Here is a 26,760-nt window from a genome sequence, read left to right as displayed (position 1 = left end):
GGTCTGTGATGTATAGCCATCAGAGATTTGGGGTCTGTGGTGTATAGCCATCAGAGATTTGGGGTCTGTGATGTATAGCCATCAGAGATTTGGGGTCTGCGATGTATAGCCATCAGAGATTTGGATCTGTGATGTATAGCCATCAGAGATTTGGGGTCTGGGATGTATAGCCATCAGAGATTTGGGGTCTGCGATGTATAGCCATCAGAGATTTAGGGGATGTGATGTATAGCCATCAGAGATTTGGGGTCTGTGATGTATAGCATTCAGAGATTTGGGGTCTGTGATGTATAGCCATCAGAGATTTGGGGTCTGCGATTTATAGCCATGAGAGATTTGGGGTCTGTGATGTATAGCCATCAGAGATTTGGGGTCTGTGATGTATAGCCATCAGAGATTTGGGGTCTGGGATGTATAGCCATCAGAGATTTGGGGTCTGTGATGTATAGCCATCAGAGATTTGGGGTCTGTGATGTATAGCCATCAGAGATTTGGGGTCTGCGATATATAGCCATCAGAGATTTGGGGTCTGTGATATATAGCCATCAGAGATTTGGGGTCTGTGATGTATAGCCATCAGAGATTTGGGGTCTGTGATGTATAGCCATCAGAGATTTGGGGTCTGTGATGTATAGCCATCAGAGATTTAGGGGCTGTGATGTATAGCCATCAGAGATTTGGGGTCTGTGATGTATAGCCATCAGAGATTTGGGGTCTGTGATGTATAGCCATCAGAGATTTGGGGTCTGTGATGTATAGCCATCAGAGATTTGGGGTCTGTGATGTATAGCCATCAGAGATTTGGGGTCTGTGATGTATAGCCATCAGAGATTTAGGGGCTGTGATGTATAGCCATCAGAGATTTGGGGTCTGTGATGTATAGCCATCAGAGATTTGGGGTCTGTGATGTATAGTCATCAGAGATTTGAGCTATCATATCACATCTTCCACAATTCACATCGGACAAACACCAACAGGCTGACAAACTAAACTAGCTCAGAATCTTCTAATAGCAACTATGTAATATGTCAATTGCACATGAACAGTAAACACTACCGTACACACTTAAAGGGGCTGTGATGGTGTTTTAAAAATACATTCTATATGTGGTAGGGTTAATAACACTGAAATAAAAGCAGCCACTATGGTAAGATCTGCCCAGGAACATGTGCATTATATAGACAGGTTGGTGGGCTAAAAGAAATGACTGTTCTTTTTTAAATAAAAAAAACCTATCAAAACATTAAATAAATCATAATTTCATTTCTAATTAAATACATTTAATTTCTCAATTAAATTACTATTATTTATATTTTATACTTGAATGGTATTAACCTTTTAACTGTGTAACTGAATCCTAATGCAGGTCACAGAAATTACATATTTCCCTACGATCTTTGGTCAACAAATGATGGCAGCTCCTGTCCTCCCGAAGGACAGAGTCGCAAAGTTGGCAACTATGTTTTAAATTTACCTCCCCCTTCCAATGCAACATGGTTTTGCCCTGGTGCAAAGTTACTCCTTTTTTATGCTTTGCTCTCCTTAATGACTCAAGTCAGCAAATGAACACACAAGTCCATTAAAGTATTTATTAAAATAAGTCATAAACAAGGTGAGTTACTTTAATAAAACAAAGGTAACAGCTCATCTTACATAGATGGTATATTCAATTGAATTTTAACGCACTTAAATGAAAAATGTTCATTCACTGGACAATTCACCCGGTATTGAATATGGAAACACAAGTTGAAATTATTTATGGAAGTATTATTTGGTAAAACCTGTTAGAACGCAAACACAAGAACTGCTTGGCAGGATTGTTCAAGAAATTAATCTTTTAAAACCGAAAAATAAAAAGCTGCACTTAATAAGACAGAACAAGGGAGTAATTAAGATTGGCAGCAGATGTTTGGTTACTAGGAAACGCAGATATTTTCCCAGAAGTCAGGACGTCTCCAGTGGCTTACAATCTGCAAACGTCTTACAGAAACCCCAGATCTTTCATCCATATCCTCTGCCCATTGGTTGTATCCAAAGGTTGCAAATAGATCTCAGTTAATATTATTGATAGAGATTTCACATTTATCACATTTCCTTTTAACATTCAGTAGATATATATTTACTGCTGATTCCAAGAAACTTTTAATACATTTTATTTTCAGACCTGTTAACATTATTTTATTGAACCCCGCAATTCAATTAAAATGGACCAGTCAGCCCCACATAGTGGAGGCAGCCATTTTTTTTGGTTGAACCAATTTTCAGCCTATCAATTCACTAAGAACTGGTGACATCACTGAGGCGGGAGACTTAAGTGATGTCACTAGTCCCTAGTGATTACATAGGCTGAATTCTCAGGAGCATTGAGAATTTATTTCAACTTTGTGACATTTTAAAAGATATTTTATATATATATATACAGTTTTGTTGCTATAGTTGAAATCATTTGAGAGTACGTCACCCTCCTGGATCCCGCTTCTCAATCTTCAGAAGTGTGTGAGGTGAGGTCTTGATGATGCGATTGACGGCAAATCGCGTCATCGTGGCGCCTCCCCTGATGCGCAGTGATGCGAAACGCGGCATTGATGACGGGATCTTCCAGCGGGCAGCTAGAATAAGTATGATTCCAGGATTTTATATAGTCTATGGTGATGTACCATGCATCTTTATTTTATTGTGTCTACTTAATGCCCAGGACAGTTGGCATCACATAGGAAAAATATAAGTCCGATTTAATGGTTAGTGCAGTGTTTACAGCCATCTCAGTCATCCCCCAATTAAATATATGCTCAATAAAATTGATGCAATAACTGTAAAGGACAGGTAATGTGGATTCGCCAGTATATAGGTTTATTCCTTAAAAGAAGTCATGTGCAATTTATGATGAATGAAGACCTGCATAGGGATAAATGCATTTAAATGCCAGGCTTGTAAGAGTACATTGCACTGACCTTCAGGGGTTAAAGGTTTCCAAAGCTTGTCTTGAAATTAGATCCAAGAGTTACGTTTGGCCGCAGGATTCTCCGCCTTCCATCTGTGTCTCGGTTAGGGTCATTTGCGCGAATATCCTGGGTATGGTTCCTGCGAGCGCGCCCTTTCAGCCCAGAAGGGGGCAGTTTCTCTGACGTCGTTAAAGTAGCGCCTGGGATTCTGGGCCGGTTGGCCATCCCTGTGTTTGGTTGTATAGTATTAGCTGGTTAGGTGACTTGCATTTGCTTTTGTTGCCACCATCATTCATTCAATTAAAACTGTGACCTTAGTGCGCCAATATTGAAAACTGTGTCCGTGTCTTATTACAGGTATTTAAGTAATTAGCTCTACTGTGAGGGTTAGAAGGTGAACGTGCAGAGGGAGATTATCAGCTGTTGGGCGTTTAAGGCCCTGAAACCTGGAAAAATTAAATGTTTTTCTTCAAAGCAAAATTTGTGTTTAAGCTGGATGAATATAAACCATTCCTGAACAATTGATTGCATTTTATTTCAATCCTACTTGAATATTTATAATATACATATTTATTTATTTATTTTTAGCCTGGGAAAACATTAATTATAGACGAATGTTCCTTCTGTGAGTGCAGTGTTTCCAGAGGACCTGTTCCAGCTTATAAAGTTGCCTGCAAAAAAACCCGATGTGAGCCCTGTCCAGCGGTAAGTGTCATGTATGAAAGCAGTGGCCGGATTACTATAGGAGCAGCCCATGTGGCTTCTATGGCATACTTGCCAACGCTCCCGGAATGTCCGGGAGACTCCCACATTTCGAGTGAATATCAATCTCCCGCATCTGCCCACTTCACTAGGTCCAAAACGCTGCGATTCCCCATAAATGATGTGATTTTCGGAGCCCCGCCCCCTGCACGCCCACCTTCCCTTGGCATCTCCCGGATTATACTTGCCATAGGTTGGCAAGTATGTTCTAAGGGGCCTGGTGACGTTAGACCTACACTGGCCCTTATAGCTCCAGACTCTGCACTCCTGACCAGGCATGAGGGCCACACCCATATATCACCCCCCAGAGCACCTCTTATGCTCTAAAGCAGGCCTGCCAAACTTGACTACAAGTCCCAGCATGCCTTGTCAGCTATTAGCTGGCTATCGCCTGGCAAAGCATGCTGGGGCTTGTAGTTTCACAACACCTGGAGAGCCACAGGTTGGTCAGACCTGGTCTACAGAGTAGAGATGAAGTCTCCACAGACCGGCATCGCAGGGAAACCCACAAATGTTGCTCAGAGTCTTGTTAGTAAAATTATTCTGTAGATTGTAAGCCCTTTACACAAGGAAAAGTAATGTGCTCAGCCGGCCTTACACAGCACAAATCCATGTACTGTTCTATAAAATTTTATTATTTACTATTTTTTATAACTTTATACTACAAATGTTCCTGTGTTTTAAGATTATTTTAACTAAGGTTTGACATTTTTAAACGGACTGTTGTTACTCTGTACTCATTTCAGGCCCTCGTCCACCCTTTCAATATAGTCATTTTTGTTATATATCTTCTTACCTATTTGGCATTGCAGTGCTGATCAAGTGGACGCTGTATACGACTCCAGCCTGTATGGTAACAGATTTGATGGGTCTGCAGACCCACTTTTCCATATAAGTCCCCTGCCTCTCTAATAACCTGTAAAGTGCTATATTTGATAACAGATTATAGTAAAACCTTGCACAATGATGTCTTACCAAATATGGCATATTGTAGTGTGTTATTGAGTTGCAAGAGATCTTCATTGGAATATGGGTCTGCAGACCCGCCAAATCCTTTGCCAAGTAGACTAGGAGGAGGGAGATGTGCAGTAAACATTGTATAACGTGCTAATAAAAGATAAATGACCATTATTAAGCTGTTGAACCTGATTTAGCAACGCAATATTGTTATCTTGGAATAGACAGCTTTACTAAATGACCAATTTCTTTACAGAATTCAGTTTTACAAAAGGTTGAAGGAGCCTGTTGTGGTAAATGTTTGTACACGTCCTGCGCTGTCATGTTGAACAATGGAAGGCAAGTAAATGTAGAGGTTAGTATTCATCGCTAGTGCTTTTGTACTATATGGGTAAATATTTAATAACATAAGTTTATTTTCTATTGGACTATTATTACTTCCTACTACTGCTCTTATTGTTGCTCTGCTATTATTAGTTATATTTTCAATGAGCCTTTCTTCTGCCACGATAATAATTGGGATTATACTTCAATATTAGGTGGAAAATCAGAGTGTGTAGATTACTGAGCTTGTCATTTCAATAGCTTTTATACCATCCAATAAAATAAAATGAGCTTTTAGTAAATAATGTTTTTTTTTAATTTCTATAATATTTCTGTACTTTTCAGCCTTATCTATATATCATCAGGTAAGATTGTTTATTTTAGTTGCCCTGGGATATATCACAAAGCTGCTTTCTGGATACACTTCTATCCAATCTAGAGTGCACAGAAAGATGCGTTGTATCCCCAGACAAAGCACAATAAACAAGACAGCCCGATGATATAAATGCATGGCTGAAAAGTGCAGAATGTAGCTAGAAAAACAATGTGATCATTTTAGGAAAAGTTACAGAAGAACATGTACAATACCGATAGGTTAAAGTCAACTGAAGGTGAACAAAAGCTCTCTGTTGACCAAGCTGAGGATTTTTTAGGGAATTATAATAGCAGTTACCTTGTCAGATCTTCCCTAATATAGGAAGATGCTTAGAGATGACTGTGCGCAGATTAGGTAGACGTAGGTCATATAGCATAGCGCAGGAAGGTGGTATGAGAGCCCTATTCAATCTCACTTGGTAAACATCAGTTGAAATCTCCAGTTCACAAGTAGGTAGGTTAGAAGCAACTTTAATATATGGTTATTATTTTACAAAGATGCAGCAGAAAAACTAATAATCATTTGATATTATTATTATTATTATTATTATTATTATTATTATCCATTGAGGGATGTTTATTAGGAGTTTTTAGTAAAATAAATATTGTAACTTGAGAATTACCATTGGTAAATAAAACTCAGGCTATCCCAAAAGGAGAGGAAGATGGGAATTGCCTGTGGTTGGGGATGTCTAGTGCTTTGTATGACAATGTCCTGTCCTTGCAGCTAAATAAAACCTTACAAGACGGTTGTTACCGATACACCTGCAAAGCAACCGAACGAGGAGACTTGACGTTGGAAACTAGAGTGACTACATGTCCCCCATTTGATCGTCAAAAATGTTTGGCAGATGGGGTGAGTGTCCTTCAATTCACACCTGGCGTGATGGTTTTGTTTACATCTCTTTGAAAGCCAAATAATAAAGAGTTGGTAGCAGAAGAAGAGCAATTTGCATTGATACTTCCTGCAAGTAGAATGGGAGCTAATTAAATAAGTATCTGTAAGGCCTCATACTCACTAATGTTAGATGACATGAGATTGGGCAGCATGGTGGCTTAGTGGTTAGCACTTCTGCCTCACAGCACTGGGGTCATGAGTTCAATTCCCAGACCATGGTCTGTGTGGAGTTTGTATGTCCTCCCTGTGTTTGCGTGGGTTTCCTCTGGGTGCTCCAGTTTCCTCCCACAATCCAAAAACATTCTGGTAGGTTAATTGACTTCTAACAAATTGACCCTAGTCTGTGTGTCTGTCTGTGTGTGTGTTAGGGAATTTAGACTGTAAGCTCCAATGGGGCAGGGACTGATGTGAGTGAGTGAGTTCTCTATACAGCGCTGCGGAATTAGTAGCGCTATATAAATAGCTGATGATGCTAATATAATGCATGCAGATTGAGTGACAGCGGAACCCATCGACTCAAGTTCAATTCTTGGCGATATGCAGTGAAATGTCTCCGAAGCGGTCTGTGAAGTCAGGGCGCAGTCATTTGTCTTTGTACCCTCTAGAGGCGCACAGGAAAGTCATCAGAAAGTAGTACCCATAAATGAGCGTATCATCACAGAATTGAATCTCCCCCATTGTGCCCAATGACCCCATACCAACTCGCATTGTTACAGGCCTCGGGGGTGCATTGTGAATGTGTTAGTTTTACATTTTCCTGAATGCTGCTTGTTCCTTTCACTTTTGTTTACTGTGAAGATTCTGACCTCCAAAGACCCTAACAACTGTATTAAAAATGTTTTCATTCATTTTCACTCAAGTTTTTGTACCTGCGTTTAATGTCAGTGGGTAAATGGAGCCACAGTGTGATTGAAGTAGAACTCAAGTCAACTTTTTGGGTGGTCAGTTCTCCCTGCGCCCCAGTTATGTCAATGCTGCATATACTGTATATTGCATAATTGCAAGTTCAAGCAAGACAGCTTTAGTGGCTGAATACGGGTTGCTCTGGATACATAATTAAAAGACCTTTTTTCAGAATGTAAGTTTTCTTTATCAATGCAATATAGTTGGAAATTAAATAGTAAACTGTATGTTTTATACACAATTCTCATATTTACATTTTCTAAAATTTTAGGGCAAAATTCAACAGCTTGAAAATTCCTGCTGTGAAACATGTGAGTAAAAATATGAATTACTATGTTTAGATTAAACTATATAGAGAGTCAACCCCCTCTAGCCTTGTGCCGAAGAAGAAGCTGAAGACCCTTGATCCCTAAGCGACCTTTTGTCCTTGAGGGTTGAGGATCGAGGGGCCCATTATGCTTCTGAGGAGGGCCTGAAGTTTTCCGCACCTTGATTTTACACCTCTTTTGTTTTGCACTTGGGGCACGAGAGCACCCATCCCCGGCTTTGGGGGGAAAAAAGTACATGTTACCTTTTATATCCATGCATCGAATATACAACTGGTGGTGTGTGAGTCTAAGTTCATTAATTTATGGTAACAGATCTACATTGGGAAAGTAGATAATTCTTCCTGTCCGTTTCCTCTCACTTGTATATATAAAAAAAAAAATGACATTGCTTGTAATTCACCTTTACATTGTGTCCATGTGATATTTCAGGTGTGGAGCCAGAATGTAAAAAAATCACTGGGCAAATAACATATGTCCGAGTTGATGACTGTGTGGCAGATAGACAACTCACTATTCACTACTGTGAGGTAAGATCATCATCATCATCATCATCATCATATTTTATGTACAGCGCCACAGAATCCGCAGCACCGTTATGATTAAGAAGCTCTGTCCGATGCAGAATAAGTAACTCAGGGAATATGTACCAACAGCAATTTGGCTTTTTGAGGTGTTCCTTATATCCTGGTGTTCTCCGCTTATGCCCCATTGTGGATTCTTTTCAAACAGTGCAATTTGCAGACTGCAAGAGTTATCTACTGTTTGGGCTCTTATAATTTGGTAATGGAGTCACCAATTGTATCTTAAGTCTACTCAGACCTTAAAATCCACAAGGTAAAATGGTTATCGGAACCAAGGGAGGGCTGGCAAATTTTAGCCCGGGGGACAAAACTCGACTCAGCAGCCTGTTAGGAACGTTTTAAAGGAAAAATTTTTTTTAGGTGGCCCAGAGACCCAGCCCAAGGTAGCCCACCATGGGACCGGCCCGGGGGGGGCAGATCCCGCCCCCCAACCCAGTTTGACCCTGATCGGAACCTATAACCACATGTCCTGTGAATTTGATAGCCAATGAGAGTTATTGATTCACAAAGAGTAATGCAATGATCCGAAGCAACCAAACAAACGTCTGCTTTCACCGTGTAACACTAACTCGTTGAAAGTTGATTGTTTGGTATGGGTACTCAGAGCCGTAACTTAGAATTCTAGCGCCCTGGGCGAGAAAGACAAATGCCGCCCCCCCAGACCTCAATTTTAACCAAATTAACCTAAAATATTCCTAAATTGCACCCCCCTTCAGCGTTGCGCCCTGGGCGGTCGCCCCTATCGCACAGCCCTAGTTACGGCCCTGTGGGTACTGTAAATGTGTACTTCACGGATGTGTCTTGTGTCATACATCCTGTCTTCATATGGGCACTGTTGTGAGATTAAAGCTCTTACATTGGTTATAATGCAGTGGTAAAATGCGCTTCTCTGCTAAAGTACAACAGGAAGGCGCAAAATTAAAATGATAGGATGAGACCTAATCCCTGCTAATAGCTGCTACATAATTCAAGTGCTTGTTCTGAGCAAAGCAAGAAAACGCCCATAAAAACATCCTTGCTGCACCCAACTCCTTCTATAGGCTGGTGCAAACTTGCCAGAAATCTGGATGCATCAGAGCAAATCGAAACGCGTGAGGTCACCATAGAGCATTTTGCTCTGTGTCTCTGCTCTTTTACATATTTTAAAAGAAAAGATTAGTTATAAAAGAGCTAATTCATGGGTAGTGTTCTAGATTAGAGTTATTCACTGTAATGCCTGAGGTGGAAACTGACACCCCTCCCTACACACCCACAGAGTTGCCTCTGACTTCCTCTGACGGCCTTGGTACTGGTGCTTTCCAACAACGGTCCCCCAGGAAGTTAGCAAGGGGGCACCAAGAAAGCTTAATCCGGCATTGCTGGTAGAATTCTCAGTGCATTATAAGACTATGTTAGTAAACTCAGCAAGAGAAACTCAGCTTCTAAACGCAGATATGAAAAGTGATACACAAAAAGGTACTATAATCCACCGTGTCCAATCAAATTCTCACAGTCATTTTCTGGTACAGCTTAGAAAATGAAAAGTTGGGTTGGTTATTATCAGAAAAATGCAGAAGTGTAAGTTGCTCAATCAATTTATAGGCTCATAGCAGGTGCTTGAAAGGATGGGGTTATCCTAAAAGGAACAAACACACAAAAAATTCTCCCAGCATTGATTGAGCAACTTACACTTCTGTATTTGTCTGAGAGGCATGTTGGTGTCAGTAGCTGAGGGGGAGTACTGGCGCTGAATTGCTGTTTGGAGGCTTCTGGGGTACCTCTTTGGTAAGTTAGCTCTCAATTAAAAAACACATATGTATGGCCCAATTATATGGGACTTTCACTGTTTAGAGTTAGGACCACCCTATTAGCAGAAGCACCGTGGAGTGGCGGGTGGCTTTAACATACACTTGCAAATGTGAGCAACTGAAACTTTTGCATTTTTATCTGCAGTAGAAATGGCAGGTTTTTTGCTGGCTATTGCAGTGTGCTGGGGGAATTTTTGGTGTTTTGGCTATTGTCAGTGCAATATTATGTTAGCGGATTGCAGCCGTGTTCCGAAAGTGTCAGTGTTGCTTAGTAACACACTGAAGCGTGGTATCTGCTCCTCTACCACCAGCTCCCAGTCTTCTCTTCTGTTATCACCACATTCAGAACGTGTCTACCATAAAAAGGAGTCAGCCACTTACACTGTTTATTTATTTTCTATGTTGCAGGGCAAGTGTACCAGTAAGTCCATCTACGCCATTGAGACTCACAGAATGGAGGATGAGTGCAAATGTTGCTCCGCTATACAGACAGAGTTGATGAAAGTTCCCCTCCGATGCGCCAACGGGACTGTAGTGGAACATGAGGTCTTACAAGCCACAAACTGTGAATGTCTGTCCCGAAAATGTACAAAATAACGAATGCGTACCTCTCTCTAATCCTAACACCAATGAAGGGGGGAGTTGGCCCCAAACCAATGTCTAGTCTAGGGTTCCATTCGACCCAGAATCAAGGCATATGTTGGTAAGCACACTACATATAACTTTGTATACAGAATATGTCTCACTGATGGGAGCTGCCATATTGGAGAAGAGAGCCCTTCAGGAAAGACGTACAGAGAAATCTTTTGCCAGTAATCTGCAATTCTAAATATTTTACATAATTCTACATATAATAATCACATGCTGGCTCCATATCTCTTTTATTGGAGAATTATTATATAACAACCGAAGCATGCAATATTTTTACAATTGTTTTTTGCTACTACTGCATTAAGTTCTATGGGATACGCTAACACAGTGTGCATGCATTATCAGTGCTTTACTTTTTACAGTAAATGTAATTTATCAGAGTTCTATTTTGTGGTTGGTATAAGCAGTCCGCTGTAATTAGGAAAGAGCTTTACATGTTTTACTTTAAAGTGCATTAAAATTAACAGGAAGGGAAAAAGTGCATATAACATTGGAATTGTCGTCTACAATGTCATAAGAGCATCAGTTATTGCATCTAATAAAAAAACCCAAATAAAAATGTTTATTTTGTTGATGTCTGCAGTTCTCTATATTTTGGATCAATGCAAATTGGCAAAACAATAAAACTTGCAAAAAGATTAACAAAGACAAAAACCATTAAAAGCACATGTAAATTGTATACAAGTACAGGAAATGAATTTCTTTCACAGCTCAGCTCAATCTAACACTTCTCCATCATCAGCATCATTCATATATATAGCGCCACTAACTCTGCAGCACTGTACAGAGAACTCACTCACATTAGTCCCTGCCCCATTGGAGCACCAGGGTTAGAGCTGTAGCTCGCTAGGTATCTGGCCCTCTTGGTTCACGGAATCACACAGGTAAGAAGACAAGAAAGAGAGAACAATCTATTTATTCACACAATTGTACACACAGGTAAAGGCAAACAGTGCTCCGCATAGGAGAAATAGACCCCCCCCCCCACACCAAATATACAAGTGTTAGCAAAATCACCAGTAACAGTCAAACACCTAACGAAAACTCAGCAATAACCTCACCCCACAGAGTTCTCAACAGGTTCAGAGTTCTGGCACCAAAAGAGTCTCAAATTGCTCCACAAGATTGTACAGTGGGCCAGTCGTCCGACCCAATTGGATATTATGTAAACTTGATGAGCCCAGTCGCTTCGCCAACTTTCCACCAGATATCTGGTACCCTGAGTACAAGTCTCCCTACTGATGTAGGCTCACCAGTTCCCCAGGATCACGAGTATCTCCCGATGGAGTAAGGATGAATCTGTTCTCAAGAAGTTCAATACCCAATCTGAATCCCAGGGTTTTTAAGTCCAACAGCTTTCTCTGGCACTGATAGAGCCTGGCAGCTTACCCTCAGTCCAAGTTCTCCTACTGAGAAAATCCACAGCATGTCCCTCTGTCCCTCCAGAGTCCCCTTTATAAAGTCTCCCAAATTTCCCCAGTCCTGGGTCCCTCCCTGGGCACAGTCCATGTTTATTGCTGACAAGGGCAAATTAGGTGGAGACAAGGGTAGGGGAAAGAGTGTGACCTCAGCAGAAGCCCCCTGCTGTTCCCCTGCCACAAAATCTGGTGTATACGTGCTTAGGACTGTGTTCAGTCAATCCCAGAATCCCTCCTCTTGTTTTTAGATAGGGTGATGTCACAGGGGCTCCTGCTGTTCCATACTTACTTCCTGTGACAACCGCCCCTTCCCTTTAGGATCTGGCCTCCGGGTGGAATTCGATAACAATGTAGTGGGCCGTGTGTAATCCAATGAGCCCATCGATTTATAGACCAGGTTGGACCGATATTGCCCTGATATTACCCGGTCTCGTCACAGGTGGTCAAAAGGGTGGAGCCCTGGCAGAAATAGGTCAAAGGGGGTGGAAACCTGTGAGAAAGAAGTCATATGGATGTAGCCCTGGAAAAACAAAGTTATTAGGGGTGTGGCCCTGGTAGAAAGTGATCATAAGTGGTAGAGTCCTGGGAGAAAGAGGTCAAAATGGATGGAGCCTGGGAGAAAGAGGTCATAAGGGGTAGAGCCCTGGGAGAAAGAAGTCATACAGGGTGGGGCCATGAAAGTAAGAGGTCATAAGGGGCAGAATCCTGGGAGATAAAATGTAGCGATTGTCTCAGGAAGAGAACCCTGGGGTGACGGATACACGTGTTATCTCGGTTTAGTGCTGGCCAAACTAAGGCGCAAAGTCTAATTGGTTCCTCGGTCTTCACCAAGAACTGCTGCAAGGCAGGATGGATACTTGCAGCTGGGAAAACGCAGGTCATGGCCCTCTGATCAGTTACTAGGTGTAACACAGTGGAGAGAAAGGGAAATCCGAAAGCAGGCCAGCTAGCCGAGGACTGGTACACTAGCAGTAGTGAGGTACAAAATCAGTATGCAAAAGGGAAGCCCAATAACAGGCCGGGATCTGGTACACAGGCAGTAGTAGTGCAGTACAAAATCAGGATCCAAGTGAGAGAGGTGAAAACAAGCAAGGACTGATACACGAGGAGCTAACAGACGGAAGCACTATCCAAGAAGGAATCACAAGGAAAGCCAAAGTCGGCAGCAATACAGCATAACAGGGAGTCAGTCTGGGTATCAAATACCTGTTGCTCTAATACAGCTGCATGGTCAGAGTGAGCTTTATATACTCTGCAGGTTTGAATTTGCTACCTCCCAGCCACGATCATATGACCACCCAAACCAGGAAGTGCTGACCTCTATACAGAGGCAGAGGAAATCAGCAGCAGAGGAGTGTGGAGCAGGTAAGTTTTGTGACAAAGTGGACCTAAGGAGAAATGGTGTCAAATGGACAGATCAGAGTACGGTTTCAATAGATAATGGAGCCTGACCTAATTAATTCCTATTTTAATGAGACCTTTTATCATCAAAGGAAGAAAATCGTTATAATGTGTACAACAGTATTACATACAATAAAAACGTGCTGTAAATAACAAACATAGTATATACTGTAGTATATCAAACCCCTGCTATATGCAGCTGCATCAAGACTCTGTCTTTATTGAAAGCTTAGAACGGTGCTCTTAAAACCTATCAGTTCATCAAAAAAGCTCACAAACACAAAAAGGTGCACTGGGGTATGCGTTTTCAGATCCTCCTCAGTAGAGGAAGGACTCCTCTATCCTCGGCCCCTAGGACAATAAGGCCTCTCAAGGGGCAAGTGTCTTCTGACCTCCCTACGATGCAAGGCTAGGAGGGTCCATTTTCCCCTAGGACCCAACAATGCAGGGACTGAATTTTCTGCCTCCCACCTCCCCATAAGGGAGAACCTCCAAGGTTCCAGGGAGCCACTAGGACCACACCACCTTCAATAGATCTTTCGGAGCGAAGCCCATAATATGAATAAATTAGTGACCATCACACACCCCAGCCTTTTGGTTGGATTTGTAAAAATGTTCGGGCAAAAGAAGCTAGAGCAATATAAACAGTGAGACCAGTACTCTCTCTTACCACGTGAGGTCACCTCCTATGTGATTTTTCAGGCACCCTGGATCGCTTACTCATATAACACACAAATACTTGATAGCTTTATGTTTAAAATGAAAATTAAAGTTGATCTAGGACATGTCCTACTCCAATTATCAATCTGCCATCACATTGGAAATTTACAACCCCCTCCAATGCAACATGGTTTTGCCAAGGTGTAAAGTTACTCCTTTTTTTTTTGCTCTGAGTGCCATTTCAGCATTGGGAAACACAGATTTCAAGTTGTCCGAAATTATTTTTCTGTACAATGCGGGGAGAGTCTCACAATTTTCATCAAGAACCATGTAATGCTTGAGATGCTTACATTCATTTAAATGGTCACCATAATCAATATACTGAAAAGTTGGCAAACCTATGGGGCCCCTATGCTTGTGTGGCCCCCGGGCAACTGTCTAGTGTGCCTTTGCATTAAGACAGCTCTGAAGCTAAAGTTTAGCTTGAGTATTGTGAACTGGTTCATAACATACTACAGAAGTACAATAGCTAATTTAATTTTTACATGTAAAATCCATAGTTTAGGAACAAGGGATGTGCAATATTAATATGAAAAGAAAACAAAATGTGTATTTATACAACTATTACCTAAATGCACTTGGAATACATTTAAGCTGATGTATGGTATATATATTTTAGGTGTGCTTGACTAGGGTCAGAGTACCTATTGCATTTATTCTTCAAAACTGGGTACATGCAGAAATGCAAACAATCTCTTGGTTTCCTTGCCACGCTACAAATTGTATACACTAAACACATATACAATTCCCTACTTATAAGCCATAAAAAATAAATAAAGTCTAAAAGCAAATAGCATCTCATTATTTTAATTTTTTGTAAACATCCACACCCGAAATGGAATAATATAGGATAAAAATCATAGGGAGAAAGGGCACTCATGGTGTAGTAATTAATGTGCAATGAATGAAACTATTGAATGAAAGCAGTGTACGTTTTTCAATTAAAGACAAAGCTTATCTGTCAAATGCTCAATAGGTGAACTACAGTCAAGATCCTCAGCTCTCAATTATAGTCACTTTATTATCGGTGGAGGAAATGCACATTGAGAAGACAACCGCTCATATGTGAAATCTTTTAAAACAGCCAATTTTTGTTTTGAACTAGATGAAAGACCCTTACAAAAGGTAGCATAAAAACAGAGCTTATCTGAGTCCTCGGTGATGTTGACACCAAGGAGGAACACTTGAATCTGTCCAAATCAGCAGGTATAGCTGTTCCACAAATATCACACTGCCAATAAAAAAATTACTCTAAAACATGACTCTAAAAAATGCCAATACCGTGAGGACAAATTCCTACATGTTTCGTTCTCTTGAACTTCATCAGACTTACAGCTGGTGAAGGGGACAGGGAGAACAATATGTAATAGAATCTTAGCAGCAGCACAGATACTTTGAGGTTAGCCATCTCCCATGTGCTCATGTGTAAGCAAGTTAGAATTGGGACGACCAAATAGCTGATCCAACCATCTGAAGTGTAAATAAATATTTCTTTCTGGGGGGAGGGGGGTAGTAGATATAAAATTGGGGTCTGCCGATTGATAAGTATGAGAATCACTCACCTGCCACCGTGATACATTTTATTCTGCAATTGGTAGAACAAAGTCATAAGGTGGTGGGGCCATTGGAGAAAGTGGTCATAAGGAGGAGGGACCATTGGAGAAAGAGGTCATAATGGATGGGGCCATGGGAGAAAGAGGTCATAAGGGATGGGGCCCTGGGAGAAAGAGGTCATAAGGAGGTGGGGCAATTGGAGAAAGAGGAGATAAGGGATGTAGCCTTGAGAGAAAGAGGTCATAAAGGGTGGGGTCCTGGGAAAAAGAGGTCATAAGGAGAAGGGACCATTGGAGAAAGAGGTAATAAAGGATGAAGCCATGGGAGAAAGTGGTCATAAGGGATATGGCCCTGGGAGAAAGAGGTCATAAGGGATGGAGCCATGGGAGAAAGAGGTAATAAGGGATGTGGCCCTGGGAGAAAGAGGTCATAAGGAGGTGGGGCAATTGGAGAAAGAGGTCATAAGGGATGGAGACATGGGAGAAAGAGGTCATAAGGGATGTGGCCCTGGGAGTAAGAGGTCATAAGGGATGAAGCCATGGGAGAAAGAGGTCATAAAGGATGTGGCCCTGGGAGAAAGAGGTCATAAGGAGGTGGGGCAATTGAAAAAAGATGTCATAAAGGATGTGGCCCTTGGAGAAAGAGGTCATAAGGGATGGAGCCATGGGAGTAAGAGGTCATAAAGGATGTGGCCCTGGGAGAAAGAGGTCATAAGGGATGTGGCCCTGGGAGAAAGAGGTCATAAAGGATAGAGCTCTGGGAGAAGGAGAGCCTTAGAAGAAATGGTGTTAAATGGACAGATCGGAGTACGGTTAGGACAGATAAGGGGGCATGACCTAATTTACTTGTGTTTTCCAGTCTGGAATATTATAACAATATCTCAAGGGCAGAAAAATATTGTCCAGGACATTTTATGTATCACAGGAAGAAAAAGATTATGATTTGTACAAGAGCAATTAGACACAATAAGAAATTGCTGTAAATAACAAACGTAGCATATACTGTAGTATATCAGATCCCTGCTCTATGAAGCTGCATACTGACTATTTCTATATTGAGAATCATCAGTGCATAAAAAAAGTGGTCACAAAAAGTGCAGTTAGTGTCCTTTTAAAATTCCACTTTGCAGACATGTTATAACATACAGTATATCTGTGATAAATAATGATGTTCTCACTTTCCATATTGAGATCTTTATTCCACAGTTTTGTTACTGGCAGGCTGCAGACGTCCCTACGAGAACCTCACCAGACTTTACTGTATGACATCACAAACGTGTATTTTTTTATTAAATATTACTATTGATTGTTTATATAGTACCAACCATGTTACACAGTGCTGTACAGAGAATATGTAGTCATTCAAACAAGTCCTTGTCCCATTGGACCACCTAGCGGAAATCCATTCAAACATCCTTTGAAAACCTTGGATCCCAATGGTAAAACGCTATGGAATCTGCTGGCGCTATATAAATAAATGATGATGATGTTGATGATGGTATTGTTTTAATCAACTTCTTTAGATTGTTAACTTACAACAACTTTCTCAATGACGTCCACATACACCAATGTACTCTCGTGTGATTATGGTTCTCAGCTGAGCGTAGAAAAAATGGAGTCAAAGTTATACTGTTTAGCAAAAAAATGAGCCGACGAAGATTACAAACATTCAACACAGTCTTCTTCATCACTGTGCATGGGAGAGACATAAAACCTTGCAATGTAAATACTCTCAATACCGTGTTTCACTTTAAATCCAATTGTACCCTGTGTTTAAGGTTAAAATGGCCCCATGAGACCTAAGCAAACAGGTGATTACAAGCTAAGTCTTTTAATATTTAAAGCAGGTAAGCGTCTTCGTATACCAAGTGTAACTTGAGATAAAAGGAAAAAAAAATAGACCTATAAAAGGATCAACTCTTCATAACCTAAAGCAGAAGAGTTCTTATAACTTACAAAGAGCATTGTTCTTGTATCAACAATACCGCAACATACAGGGAGCAGGATCCAGGCTGTCATGCTTATTGGTTTTCTCTTCTTCTGGATTTTCCACATTAATGCTCTTTTGTGTATTTTTACAAATGGAATGGCTTTTTATGTGAATGACTGGAGACAATAGTTTCCCTTTGTGGACCAGCCTTTGAAAAAATTTCTACACATGTCAATTAATAGATGCCATAAATACAGATTTTTTTTTTTTAATTTTTTTTTTTAGCTATTGATTTTGTTTTGTTTTTTTTTTTTTTGTTTTGTTTTTTTATACTGCTTTTTCTTCCAAGCTGGTGATTGCATTAGCAGAAGGTCTAGCTAATTAGTTCCACTCTGTTTGCCTAAAGGAGATTCTAACTTTGATGGAATTAGCAGCCAGCACCATTGGCAAATTAAGACAGGTTAGAAAGAGAAGCAGATTGTACACAGTAGCAACTCAGCCTCATCATCCTATTAGCACTGTCTCAACTCCGAACAGGCAAATCCCTCTCTGCAATATGGAAGCTTCCCCTGCACGATTCACTGGTGAGTTTATCCTTCCAAAGTATTCATGTTATTTGCATTTTTTCCCCCCTCTCCTTTAAGTACATCTATCGAGATCTTGAGCAGCAACAGGGTGCTAGAACTGTTGCATGTGGCTATTGAGTACTTTATTTCTCATCGGGATTGTGTAGCAGGTGCACTAACTATACACAATATTCCTGGTTTGCAAAACACTTAAGGTGTGTTTTGTGAGCCTATAATATGGATATATTATTCAACCTTGTGACTTTGGATTCAAAAAATAAAATAAAAAATAGGACTCTCTTTTTAAACGTGACATGTTGCAATGAATCAACGGGCTTAGTATTTGTTAGTGACAAGGTCAATGTCTATATTTACATTAAACACATTATAATCTCTGCTTTGCTACAGTGAATATTCTGCATGTTTGACGATGCATGACCTATAATTATAAAAATAATTGTGCTAGGGAAGCAGACGCACAAATGCATAATGAAAGAAAAACTAAATAAATATTTTTTTTTAAAATAATTAATAAATACAGAAGTGAATTAAGATCAACAGTGTTACTTAATTTAACATTTTAAGCATAAAAAATACTTAACAGAATAAGATTTAGAAGGAGATATTTTCTCCAGCAGATGGTTAACAAAAGGCATATTCTTCCATAATTAATGTGGTTGGATATTTGTAACTGTTGTAACAATGGCTAAGGATAATGTTATTGGTTGCTCTACCTGAACCCACTTCTCCTACTACAAATAATTACATTAAAACTGCTTAAAGAATTATTAGGTTACAGCATTTTAAAACATCTCTTGCTCTTTGTTTCACTCATAATACATTCTCAAAACAAGGTTTTCCTGTTTATAGTTAGAGCATATAAATATTAAAAAAACTTCAGCTACTTCAAAATTGATAAATATAGATAATTGATAATTATCTATATTTTTTTAAATTAAAAAACAAAAACATAAGGGATTCTTTAAAAAAATCAAGATTAAAAAAAAATGTTATCCCTTTATTAGTTTGCAGTCAACAAGAAGCTTAAATTGAGAATCAGGATCACAATTAGCATTAAGAACTGTATGTAATAGTTTAGTGTTAACCCATTGATTGTTACATCATTTTTAATTGCTTCTAACCAACATGTGTGGTTTTACTAGAAAGGAAAACAATTCTCCAGCAGCTTTGCAGCACTATATACATAATGTAGAAATATGAGTTGCTACATTATTTATGTGAACATAATAGTAATAGTAGATTGTATTGATAACTGTAAGTTTACAACATATTTTACTAGTACTATTATTAATATTATCTTTATTGTAAATAATTATATATTATTATTTTATTATTATTATTATTATTATTATTATTATTATTATTATTATTATTATTAATATCATAGACTAATAATAATAGCAATAAAATAGAATAATAATAATAAGGAGAATTGTATCTTAATTATATAATAATAATAATAATAATAATAAAAATAATAAAAATGACAAAACTAATATAACATGCTATTTTAATCTTTCTCATTTATGTTATAACACTTTTTATTTAAAATAATTTTCAGGTAGTACAAAATATAGTTTTAGATATATATATATAAATATATATAAAAATAACAATTAATAATGCTTTAAGCCACATTAGGATGGCATCCAGTATGTTGTACAGATACGGAAATCAAACATATTGATTTTCTCCCCATTAGGCTCCATCAAAACCATTCCATATAAAGCCTTGTGATATATTAGTGCTCATTTATGGAACATTTTCCAAAGGTCAATGTGAAGAAACAGATGTGTTACACATAACAACCAATCACATTCCAGCTTTCTTGGCTGCACTCGGTAGCACCGCTTTCTTTCACAGTTATTATACCGCTTTCATACTGCCGCCCCTGCAATATCCCGGGTTTTTGAAGCCGGGTTTTTGCAGGGGCTTGGAGCGTCCCAGCTCAGAAACACCATTCATACTGCACCTTGGACCCGGGAATTTCCTGGGTTGACCCCATTCATACTGCACAAGTCTGTGCCCTGGCAATTTGTGGGAGTCATCACCAGAGCAGTTTTCATTGGCTGAAAGCTGGAATATGGAAGAAAAGAAAAATAAATAAATCTCAATCTCTCTCTCTGTGTCTCTGTGTCTGTGTGTCTCTCTCTGTCTCTCTATCTGTCTCTCTCTCTTTCTCTCTCTGTCTCTCTCTCTGTCTCTCTCTCCCCCCCCCCCTCCCCTATGCAAAAACCCTCTCTCCCCTATGCAACTATGCAAAAACCCGAGTTTTTCCATTCATAGTGCAGGCAACCCGGTTCCGACCCGGGAATTACCCCTCGATAAATCCCGGGTTGAAGACCCGGGTTTTTAGACCCGGGATTTTTCACTTGTACCATTCATACTGCACCAAGACCCGGGTCATTTGAGTTTGACCCAGGAAAAACCCGGGATTTTGGTGCAGTATGAATGGGGTATTACCTGTTTAACAAGTGTCATAAATATCCCACAGTGTGTTTGAAACTATAATGGTTTCCCACACCTGGTAATGTCATTGTTTGTCTGCACTGGGCAGTGCTAGGACAAAATGCGGCTGCACATCAATCACAAAGCACTAACCTAATAATTATTTATGGATGGTAGAGTATGTTTAGTGAAATGTGTATCTGTATCCTGAGTGGTAAAAATTGTTCTCAAGGCAAAATGGTTAGAAGTAATGCGAGGAACCTTTACATGCAAAACACGGCAATACACAATACATACTTCATCCTTGCACATGGCTTTCTCCTGACTCTAGATCAGCACTATAGTTTCAGCTCTTGTTTAATCTGTATTTACACTGAAATTCAGATCTATGGCATGTATGTTTCTCAAACTGACATAACTAAAGCATGAGAAATGCCCATTTTCACTGGTGCAGGTAGACTTGCAAATGCTCCATATTATATATATATATATATATATATATATATATATACATATATATATATATTAGTTGTATTTGTTTGGTCACCATCACTGCATCCACAGTGCTTCACTCTGCTACACATACGCGATGGTACATACAACATGCTACTTTTCACATACACAGACATTAAGGCATATACAGTTGTAGTTTCCTCACAATACCTTCCAGTTCTCTCTCACTTAACTGTTACTATCCTGTTATTCCAACCATAATCCCACACTATCATGAAGCAGACCTGAGTATTGCATAACACCCAGGTCTCATATAGTAAAATCTTTCACTCCAATCACATTACAATCAAATTTATATGTGAGCACGGAGGGCCAAATTGCAAAAATCTGATCTGACTGCAATGATCCAATCTGGTTGCAATGGAAAAGCTTCTATGTCACTCAAGGGTCAGGTAATGACCCCATCCTCACCCCCCACCCCCTTCATTTATGTGCAGAAGATTGGGTAACCTGATTTTTCATCATATCATATCCAGGATGGGTCAAGATACAAGATACAGAATAAGCTATCCACTAATTAGCCACCAACTGTGTGCACAAGTTTGTGGATGATTTGTTACTCTTTTAAGTGACAAAGTAAAAGTATGCTACAAATGAAAAATGGGGTGTGGAGGAAATTAGGCTCTTACTGCTCCATTGCAGGACTGTGTCTCCCATTCTGGCAATTACTTACCTCCCATCTCCGCCTTATTCACCATTGCCGTAAGACCCCCTTGCTCTTCCCTCATTTACATTGACTTAAACAAACGTCATGATCTGACTATTAGGCCTGACCACAGAACAGGAAGGATAGATTAGAAGTTCTATAATATGGTGCACACAATTCCCTAAATATAATTATAGTCATATGTTAGGACATCCAAATTAATAAAATGTAACCTTTATTAGTAGTATTAAAATATTATTAAAATTAGCGAATTATTTAATTGCTAGTGAAGAGTGAAATAATGTGTATTAAAACACTGGATGCAATGCTACTATTCTTATATGTATACAAAACACATGGATATATTCTCTATATATTTGCTCATAAAAGAAATATGAGGAATGTTTGCTCAATCTCTATTGGATCTTAATATATGCATTCACTGACGTAAAGTTTCACTGACGTAAAGTTCACTGACGGATATCCTGTACTGGTATGCAGCTATTATTAGTATCCTTAGTAATATGGGCATATAGTTCAGCGCTCTATCTAACTCCACTGCACAGGGATACCATATAGTTCCTTGCTGCTCTATTCTGGGAGTGAGAGGGATAAGGAATTGCCTATTATAGATTGCTGCTTATTAGTTTAATGGATTCTCTCGTCTAACAATTTAACATGTTCTCTAAGTTAGGCATGCATCCAGCATACCGCCGACGCGCATTTCGCTAACCTTTTTCAAGGACAATAGAACTCATTCCTTTTTTCTGACCACAAAACAGCCAGATCTGTGTTCAACCTGGCCAAACATTCTGTACTGGTGGCCTAATTGGACAGAATTGACCATATAGCAGTTAGGGCAGAGAGAAGCATTCAATGGGGCTTCATCATTGTGGTTAGTCAAAGACCACTCAAACATAGAAATAGGGTTCATCAATTCCAGATTTCGATTTTTTTATAGATGGGAGGAAAACTAGGAATGGGTCTTGTATGGTTGGTAATGCTTTGGTGCAATATACTTTTTGGAGATATTCTTTACAAAAGAAGAGGGTCGAAAAAAATACTATCTCTAATAGTAATTCTCTTCTAAGAAACCTATCTCACCAGCTTCCTCATCTGTCCCTTGCAGGCCTAGTAAAAGTTTTGGTATTACAGTACATAACCAATGGCTTTCTGTCCTGCATGCAACTGAAATGAAACGCAATGACAACTATACTTTATACACACACACTAGCAAACGCACAAACACTTGTATCTGGGTTGAGAGGATATCAGGAATGGTGAACATGAATTTGGGAGCTATAATTTTTCCCCAATATGTTGCAAACCATTTTACGCCTCCTTTTTGCTAGATATACAGCTGGAAGAACAGCAGGGATTACACAGGGACATCAAGTTACTAATCACTGTAACTTACTGAGGCTCCAGTAGAATTCTCACAGTGTTTATGACTAACGTACTTATGATACAGGTAACGAAAAACCAATGGTGGGTAACAGGCAGCCTGCCATGTTTTCTCTTGTGCCCCCCATGCCCCAGCCAGTTGCTCCTGAACTTATTAGAACTCAGGCAGCCGAATTTCGCACCACGTCTCCTCCTCACGCGAGGTCAGCGACATAACCGGAGGCCTTATTGTAGGCTCTCCAGCTACATGTTGCCCCTCGCTGGTATAAAATAATTTGTGAACAGGAAGACAAAAGCTGTGTGGATGGGGCACTCCAATGAGAGGATAAAAAATAATAAATTTTATTGGTATACATTAAAAAGGGTAGAACTTACGAGCGAAATATAAAATCAAACATATAACACACAGTGATATCACTGTGTGTTATATGTTTGATTTTATATTTCTGTGTGTTATATGTTTGATTTTATATTTTGCTTGTAAGTTCTACCCTTTTTAATGTATACCAATAAAATTTATTATTTTTTATCCTCTCATTGGAGTGCCCCATCCACACAGCTTTTGTCTTCCTATTCATTATGTAACTAGTGTAGGGTGCACCCCCTGGGTAATTTATCCCAGGTTTATAATACTTATTTATCTTTTGGAGGAGATTATTCTACTATCTAGTGCGGTGACATTTTTTGTCTTTGTAAATAAAATAATTTGTATCACGTCTGCAATGTCAGCCATTGCTGGTATATGCAATAACAACCTATGCCACTCCTCCACAGAATTGTGTTTTATAATGGAGTAAGAGCAAAACATACAAACATTAAGAAATCAAAGTGCTCTTAGATGTGAAAAGTCCCCTTTATACCATGAATTCTATGAATGCGGTTTGGATTTGAAAGAAATTGCATCTAGTCCATTGCAACACTACAGAGTTCTATTGCCATGACATTAATGAACTGCTAAATCCCAAACGTTGGAACTTGAAACATAAAGAATATAGTTAAAGATTCTGGGCATGAATCATTAAGGAATGTAAATGCCGATACGTGCCGCATTTTGCATGAAATCGCTCTGTGCCTGCCCAGAACCGGACCATGCACACGGCAGCGTCCAATTAATCTTCGAGCGCAAAGGCCCCTTACTACAGACACAATTTCACTGGCGGAACTGGAGTGGGGGAGGGGACTGGGCATTTGCATGCAGTCAATGTACAGTAAGGGAGTGTCAAGTTTTTGTGCACGCTGCAGCGTCCGATTCAAGCTTTGGGCATCTCTAAGATGCATGATTTTCTGCCGTATCACTTGCACCAGCTACAGGGTCAAAGTGACGGTCACATGTCCATGCTAGAACATGTGTTTGCAATCAGGAGAAACTGTAAAAATGCATTTTATGTACAGTAGACATTGATAACATCCTAATCATTGTATTTTATAGGGGGGAGGGGTTAAGAAAAGACACTTTTTTTAATGTTTTGTCATTAAATTCTATATTATTAACAGGTGACAAGCATTGAATATTTTATTTTATTCTGTACCTTCTTTTGTGACTTTATATTCCAGATTTGTATTGGACGTATCCTGCCATGTGTTGCCTGTTAGAGCGGAGCAGACCTAGAATCGTATTCTTCAACAAACTTATATTTAAAGCCGCTTCTTGTTGAATAAGGACATTTATATGTCCGATATACTTGCATTTGTATAAAAAAAAACGCATATTACGTTCATTTTGCGTTCCGTATTGAATCAGGCCTTCTATGTGTCATTGAAAAGTAAAGTGTGGTTTAGTATTTCCTTGCTATCATCAAACCCCCACCCCCCACCTCCCCACAAACACACATCATCCGTGACGTGATACTAAGCTTAGTTTAAAGAGAAAAAAAAAGCTCAAATAGCAAAGCAAAGCATAAATAATTATTTACTCTCAATTTCTATTTATATCTATGATGTTTGAATCTGCCACTTTACAATTAATTCAAACATGATTTAAGCTTACTGCGTTTCCCCTTCTCTCATTCCCCATTCAAGTTTGATATAAGAGTGAAGAAGAAACCAGCAAAGAGGTTTTGTAAACATTTCCGCTTTGAGCAAGGGAATGGGACACATATCACGTTGGACAGATTATGTGAAGAAAAAAACATTTCAATTATTTATGTGTTTTATCTTAGTAATATACAAACAAAAGTTGTGCTGTCCAGTAGTTAATTAAATAGCTCATAATGTAACAATTATCTTGTTGTTATATTTATAGTTTGTTTGTTTTGTAGACATTCCTTTATCTGTTAATCAACTGAACAATGAACAGCAACAAACCACAGTGTCGGGGAATGCCAGCACCCAACAGAAATCAAAGTATCTCACAGTCACCCAGTATCTCCCAGCAGCCTACCCTCATCAGGGTAACATCAACAGGGCTTTCGATCCATCTTGTTGTGTCGACGGTCACAATAACTCAGTAAGTAAATATTTTTGGTGTTAATGTCATCCTAATGTCGATATTGTGTCTCAAGCAAATCTGTTTTACATATCTCCAAATACAGTAGGAGAAAGTCAATCAGCAATGTGAACAGCTCAAATGGTGAATCTGTAAACTGTGCTGCTCGTAGGGTGGTATCACATGGTTAATGTTAACACTGGTGCATTTCCAGCTAAAAAAAGCCATGGGGTAGATTTATCAAACCTTCCAAAAAAGGGAAGAGTAGAAGTCTTGTCCATAGCAACTAATCAGATTCTACCTAACATTTATCTAGTACAGGCTAAAAAATGATAACTAGAATCTGATTGGTTGCTATGGGCAACACTTCCACTTTTCCTTTTTAGAAGGCTTGGTAAAACTACTCTGAGGCCTAATTTAGCTGGAAAAGTGTTTTTTCTTTACTTCAATTTGTCCACATGGGAGCAGTTGTGCGCTTTAGATGCTATTGTTTACCAGCTAGAAGGGCACTAGAACTAAAAGCACCCATGTGACACCCCCCCCAAACAAAAAAAAACAAAATAAAAAAAATTGAAAGTATATACCAGAATTTTCCACCCAGACAAAATGCCTGTTTCATATAGAAATTTGGCACCCCTTGGATGCACCAACATTGCCTGAGTATCAGCATCAGACTGTCCTGATTTCTATTTTGCTTTCTTTTTACATTAATTTGCTATTGGACTGTTTGCAGGTATTGCCTCCCCGATATTCTTCCACTACACAATTTTTTCTATGTATTATATTATACTTTATCTCACATGCTGTATTGTATTCTTTCATTTTTACCAGTGTCTATTGGCGTTATAGTAACACAAATGCAGCATTTGTGCAATAAGGACTGTCCACTTTTTCCCACCCAAAATGTTTAACTGGCTACTTAGTTTTCCATAATACAGACTTTTATTTAGTATATGAAAGATTAGATTCTTATAACTGTTTAAGCTTATTTGAGGCCTAACTTGATGTATAGGGTGTATTTTATGACCTGTGCAAACTTTAGGTCACATAGGTCTTAATATTGGCAGTGTGGTGTGATGGTGTTTAATGAGTGACTCTGCTTAGGGAGAGTATAATGTTGTAGTAGCATATTGAAGAGAACCAGTGATATATGTTAGTCTCGAAGCCCTTCCTAGGTTCACCTGTTATACCAATTTCTACACCCCT

General features: G+C 39.3%; 2 protein-coding genes across 2 annotated transcripts in view; both read left to right on the top strand.

The window, feature by feature from the left end:
- VWF (von Willebrand factor) overlaps positions 1–11,083 on the top strand; it is a 154,245-nt gene extending 143,162 nt beyond the window's left edge. Inside the window, exons 47-52 of the mRNA XM_075210225.1 lie at positions 3,531–3,647; positions 4,918–5,016; positions 6,088–6,216; positions 7,433–7,472; positions 7,920–8,017; positions 10,267–11,083. Of these exons, the coding sequence (XP_075066326.1) occupies positions 3,531–3,647; positions 4,918–5,016; positions 6,088–6,216; positions 7,433–7,472; positions 7,920–8,017; positions 10,267–10,455 (672 nt within the window). The 3' untranslated portion in view covers positions 10,456–11,083. The remainder of the gene's footprint in view (positions 1–3,530; positions 3,648–4,917; positions 5,017–6,087; positions 6,217–7,432; positions 7,473–7,919; positions 8,018–10,266) is intronic.
- Positions 11,084–17,952: 6,869 nt separating this feature from the next.
- Positions 17,953–26,760, top strand: part of ANO2 (anoctamin 2) — a 202,078-nt gene continuing 193,270 nt past the window's right edge. The window contains exons 1-2 of the mRNA XM_075210223.1: positions 17,953–18,115; positions 25,388–25,575. Coding sequence (XP_075066324.1) covers positions 17,953–18,115; positions 25,388–25,575 — 351 coding nt within the window. The remainder of the gene's footprint in view (positions 18,116–25,387; positions 25,576–26,760) is intronic.

This window comes from Mixophyes fleayi, chromosome 4, assembly GCF_038048845.1.
Source record: "Mixophyes fleayi isolate aMixFle1 chromosome 4, aMixFle1.hap1, whole genome shotgun sequence".
Lineage (NCBI taxonomy): Eukaryota > Metazoa > Chordata > Amphibia > Anura > Limnodynastidae > Mixophyes > Mixophyes fleayi.
This window is presented reverse-complemented; position numbering and strand designations above follow the sequence as displayed.